Genomic DNA, 5,827 nt, shown 5'->3' on the forward strand with positions numbered 1-5,827 from the left:
TCTTTTTTCTGGGCATCATTGCTTGAAAACAGTCTTAATTGTCCCACATCTTATTGACTTACTAAATAAAGTTATGTTTTCTTTGGTAAGCCAAAAAGTGATTATAAAAAATCCTAAAATATATTTAGCTAAGTATATTACAGACAATATTTGGTAGACATTCGTTTACACCATCATATCAACACGGGCGAGTAAATCACGGTGTAACATAACTATACTGTAGAAAATTTACATTTCGATGTACAGGCAATTATATATAGTGTGTACATAACAAGATTTGGCAAATTCTTCCCGTGTGCGGGGCCACAGCAATTCCTTCTCCAACCTCTCACGGAGCCAAAAAGCAAAGACAAGAAATAGGAAACACGAAAAGGCAAAGGGAAAATTTGCACCTCACATATGGTATGACAGAAAGCGGCAGCGTGGACGCAATAAGGATTGGCCGGACTTGAGATCTTGACACTTTCTGAGAGCAAAAGGCCGAGACGAGACGAAACCGCGGCTGAGGACGGCGGCGCCCGCGGGCCCACCCGCAATGCCGCGGCTTCCCCCCGCTTTCCATTCCTCCTCCGTCCCTTCCTGTGGGGAACCTCTCACCTCCTCCGCCGCGCCCCCTGCTTGTTTTGTTTCCATCCTCCTCCCGATCTCTCCTTCTTTATAAAGCACATCGCCTTCCTTTCTCCCTTCCGAGTCGCCACAAAACCGCGGAGAGATAGAGACGGATAGCTAGAGGCGTCGGAAGATACTCGCTGCTCTGCCGCTGCCGCCCCCTTCGCCTTTAGTTGATCTCGCCATGGCTGCCACCGTCGCCGTGGACAACCTCAACCCCAAGGTGAGCGGCGCTTCTCCTGTCTGTTTCTTGCTCTCTTTCTTGGCCCGGTTCCGGTGAGGCGGGGGCGGGTTGCTGATTTGATCTGTGAGTTGGGTGGTCGGCCGTCTACTTCATCGAATTCTTCTTAGTTTCTGTTTCTGATTCAGTCCTCCACTTGTGGTACTAGTTGATACACTTTAACACTTGGTTATTCCGCTTTAGTGTTCTGGATCTGATAGCCCGAAGTTGAAAAGCGAGGATTTTTTTCATGCGAACTTATATATCATCTAAAGATAGATGCTTCGATTTTTATTCAGAGTGAACTGATGAACTCTTGGTCTGCAAATTAGAGTTATTCAACAGTTGATTACAAGTTACTAAAAGTGTAGTCTGTACTGTGGTGTAGTGTTTTTACCTTGATGCTGCCAGTTTCCGCAAAAAAGAGGGAAACCTAGCCAGCAGGTAGATCTCAGTACTATTGAGCTGCTGACATGCAGTTTTTTGTGTGACGGTGCCAGTCAGCATCCTTTTTTTGTTTGGCACTATAAAACAATGTCATCTCTGATGCTGAAGCACGAATATTGTTGTTTAATTGATAGCATAGATGCTGCTCAGTTGCCAATCTGTCACTTGTGAAGATTTTCACATGTTGTAGTTTGGTGACAGAGGATATAAAACATGTGAATTTTTTAGCATGTTGTACTTGGTGACAGGTCATCTGGTGAACTGACCACTTGTCTCTGTGCACATATTCTTTCACCTGGAGTTCTTATTACCGTTACATGGTCATATGACAGCATAGCATTCCGTCCACATCTCTGACATGATTATAAGTTCATTATATTTCCACTTTCAAGAATTTACTGGCATTCTGTGTTCTATTTATTTCAGTCGCTGATTAATTTTGACCATCATTTGATCAACTATGTGCATTTTCTAAAAACTAGCCACTTCGTTAATTATCTTATGACTGTTGCAGGTTTTAAAATGTGAGTATGCTGTGCGTGGAGAGATTGTCATCCATGCTCAGGTATTTCAACTGACCATAATTTGAAATCTCCTGTATTAAGAGTTTAGCTGACTCTTTACTCATGTTTTTAGATAATCACCGAGTCTAATAAAAGTTTAGTAGGATGCAGTTTTATTCTGAATTTTTACAAGGAATTGTTTGGTATTAGTAACAGTTTGATACGCTTTAAAAACAGAGGGTGTTACCTGGCATTTCCTGAAAGACGCCAGTTCATATGCCATTAAGTATTTAGAAATTGATTAACCCGGTAATTTTGTTTTTGTTTCCAGCGCTTGCAGCAACAGCTTCAAACTCAACCAGGATCTCTACCTTTTGATGAGGTACTTAAGCATAGATTCTGAAGGTTAATGTTATAGATAGTTTTCTTGTTATGTTGTACAGTTTCTTAGCTCATTCAACTTTTCCCCTTGCAGATCCTCTATTGTAACATTGGGAACCCACAATCTCTTGGTCAGCAACCAGTTACATTCTTCAGGGAGGTATGTGAATTTTGTACCTGCAGAGTTTAAAGTTTGTTCCGCTGGATTCTTACATGGTATATCGCAGGTTCTTGCACTTTGTGATCATCCAGATCTGTTGAAAAAGGAGGAAATCAAAACATTGTTCAGGTGAATATCGGCATCATTGTAGCTTATCAGCATGAAACAAATGCAAGGAAAACTTAGCATGGGAGGATATTTTGACGGATACCCTTAACCAAGTGCTATCATGCTACTTTTTTGCGATTCAAATGAACTTGAATAATTGCAAAAACACAATTGTGGAGTAAAAGTATTCCATAGGGTGTGATGCACCAATCTGCAACATTTTAAGCCTATACTTAATAAGTGCTAAAAAAACGATACGTGCTGTGTGTTGCCACTTCTGATTGATTACGAAAAATACCTAGAACTAATTCATTTGTCTTAGCATGAACTTGTTGCATATGATACCTGATGCTTCATCTTGTTGCAGTGCTGATTCTATTTCTCGAGCAAAGCAGATTCTTGCCTTGATACCTGGAAGAGCAACAGGAGCATACAGTCATAGCCAGGTAATCATCTCATTGCACAATTTATTACTTGCTGCAAGGAGAAAAATATGGAATCTTGGATTGACTTTGTTTTTTTACCATTCTCCTAGGGTATAAAAGGACTTCGTGATGCAATTGCTTCTGGGATCGCTTCACGAGATGGATTCCCTGCTAATGCTGATGACATTTTTCTTACAGATGGAGCAAGCCCTGGGGTATGAAATTTACCTCTTCCTTCAATTGCTAGACAATGTATGAACAAACATAAAGTAGTTAACTCTTATATCATGTTACTCTTCCCTTGTTAGGTGCACCTGATGATGCAATTACTGATAAGGAATGAGAAAGATGGCATTCTTGTCCCGATTCCTCAGTACCCTTTGTACTCGGCTTCTATAGCTCTTCATGGTGGATCTCTTGTATGTACCCTCCCTGTTTGCCTGGCAAAAGAAGTTTAAGTTCAGTATAGTTATATTTCATGCGGCGCCAAATCCTGAATTGAGAGCATATCTTTCAGGTCCCATACTATCTCAATGAATCGACGGGCTGGGGTTTGGAAATCTCTGATGTTAAGAAGCAACTCGAAGATGCTCGCTCAAGAGGCATCGACGTTAGGGCTTTGGTGGTTATCAATCCAGGAAATCCTACTGGACAGGTTTATACTCATCTTTTTCCTTCTGGTCCAGAAAACCTTCTTGGTTTGCTTCAACTATGGTGTCCATTCCATATATTTACTTAATGAGTGCATTTCTCGTATTCTTGAAGTGAGTATATTTCTCCATTCTTTTGTAGGATAGCTTAGGAAATAATTATTTTTTGCTTGGGCTGCAATATGTATAAAATATTCTGAACTAAGATAACTAAAAAGGAGAAAAGATCAATAATTGAGATGGTCCATTTATTTATAGGTACTTGCTGAGGAAAACCAATATGACATAGTGAAGTTCTGCAAAAATGAGGGTCTTGTTCTTCTGGCTGATGAGGTGAGGGATAATGGTTCTCAAAGCATCACAACACACTTTGACCTGCTTAATTCTATTGCTTTCGTTGTGTGTAACATTCATGACATTTATCTATTGGTAGGTATACCAAGAGAACATCTACGCTGACAACAAGAAATTCCACTCTTTCAAGAAGATAGTGAGATCCTTGGGATACGGCGAGGATGATCTCCCTCTAGTATCATATCAATCTGTTTCTAAGGGTAAGTAGAAAGATCCACATGCTTATTCTTCTATTCACAGTGTTACTGGTTTGCCAAAACTATTTTGTTGCTACCACCAGGATATTATGGTGAGTGTGGTAAAAGAGGTGGTTACATGGAGATTACTGGCTTCAGTGCTCCAGTAAGAGAGCAGATCTACAAAATAGCATCAGTGAACCTATGTTCCAATATCACCGGCCAGATCCTTGCTAGTCTTGTCATGAACCCACCAAAGGTCAGTGACATGATGCTCCTTAAATTTCTACACCTAAATGAGAATACAAAGTTCTTCAGATAAATACCATTAATGGCTTCTGCAGGCTAGTGATGAATCATATGCTTCATACAAGGCAGAAAAGGATGGGATCCTTGCATCGTTAGCTCGTCGTGCGAAGGTGCACCATGGTTCTATATCTCATACCCCTAAATGCATTGTTGAAAACACGCTAAAATTTGTTACTGCTGCTTTCATGATCACAGGCATTGGAGATTGCATTCAGTAAACTTGAGGGAATTACTTGCAACAAGGCTGAAGGAGCAATGTACCTGTTCCCTCAAATCTGTCTGCCACAGAAGGCGATTGAGGCTGCTAAAGCTGCTAACAAGGCACCTGATGCATTCTATGCTCTTCGTCTCCTTGAGTCGACCGGAATCGTCGTTGTCCCTGGATCTGGATTTGGCCAGGTGAGCAGATTCAATCTTGATACAAATATTATGCTATTTTTATGCCTGTAGTCGCTGATACTATTGGTTCGGACATATAAATGTAGCATTATTTTAACAACCAGGTAACAATCATATGGTTTTCACAAAAAAAAACAATCATGTAGTTTTCAACATAGATATAAAACTAACATGCCCGAACTGAAATTGCTTGAAGTTAATAAAGCTAGCCGTAAGGCCTTAACATTGCCATTGATACTCTGTACTCGACAGGTTCCTGGCACATGGCACTTCAGGTGCACGATCCTTCCGCAGGAGGAGAAGATCCCGGCGATCATCTCCCGCTTCACGGTGTTCCATGAGACGTTCATGGCGGAGTACCGTGACTAAACTGGTGTAACATGTGTGGGATTACATGCAAGCCTCGTGGATTTTCCCTAGGCGTTTTTGCCCCCGTTGACAGCAGTATCATGTAGACGAGACAAAATAAAGCAAATCCATGGCTTGTGTGTGTGATATACTATATCAGATTCTGAAACAGATTACCAGTCTGATGCGTTTGATGGTAAATTGGCAACTGAGATCTTTTTCCCCCACCTTTAGTTTGCTTGATATCTGTGGCGGAATACCTTCGCGTTCTTGGCATTTTCTGAAGTATGGCGAGCAAGGTGCCAAACCTTGGGATGCATCTGTATGGGTGGGAGTATAGGTCTGGGAGTGTAGGTCTTCCAAGCGTTGCAAAACTATGACGTAGCGAGGACACTGAAGAAATGAATGAAGCGTGGTTTCTCGGTGGGGATTTACTCTTGCGATTGGACTTTGGCGCCCGCAGCATGAGCAGGCAAGGACTTTGACCTTGTTTGGAGCGCGAGGCGTCAGATGTAATGTGCGCTCATGTCCTTGATGTCTTCTTGCATGAGGAATAGGTAGGCATGCTTGGTGGAGAAGGGCAAGTACAGAAGCGACTGCAACTTTGTAGACTCGAAATATGTTAGGCGATTTCAAAGGCTAAACTGCACACCGATCAAAATGACCGAGCAGACTACTCTCTCTAAAGTTAGTACAAAGTTGAGACACTTATTTTAGAATGAATGGAGTATAATATTT

At 41.5% G+C, this 5,827-nt stretch overlaps 1 protein-coding gene across 1 annotated transcript; it reads left to right on the forward strand.

Moving 5' to 3' along the window:
• Nucleotides 1–566: 566 nt before the first annotated feature.
• Nucleotides 567–5,316, forward strand: LOC119364526 (alanine aminotransferase 2-like). Its single transcript, XM_037630009.1, has 15 exons — nucleotides 567–832; nucleotides 1,791–1,841; nucleotides 2,111–2,161; nucleotides 2,255–2,320; nucleotides 2,388–2,449; nucleotides 2,796–2,874; nucleotides 2,964–3,068; nucleotides 3,162–3,272; nucleotides 3,371–3,508; nucleotides 3,762–3,836; nucleotides 3,937–4,057; nucleotides 4,138–4,292; nucleotides 4,378–4,452; nucleotides 4,538–4,741; nucleotides 4,994–5,316. Exons 1-15 carry the CDS (start codon nucleotides 794–796, stop codon nucleotides 5,108–5,110), a joined length of 1,449 nt encoding a protein of 482 aa, XP_037485906.1. The 5' UTR covers nucleotides 567–793; the 3' UTR covers nucleotides 5,111–5,316.
• The last annotated feature ends 511 nt before the right edge of the window (nucleotides 5,317–5,827 follow it).

This window comes from Triticum dicoccoides, chromosome 1A (assembly GCF_002162155.2).
Source record: "Triticum dicoccoides isolate Atlit2015 ecotype Zavitan chromosome 1A, WEW_v2.0, whole genome shotgun sequence".
In the NCBI taxonomy this organism is placed as follows: Eukaryota; Viridiplantae; Streptophyta; class Magnoliopsida; order Poales; family Poaceae; genus Triticum; species Triticum dicoccoides.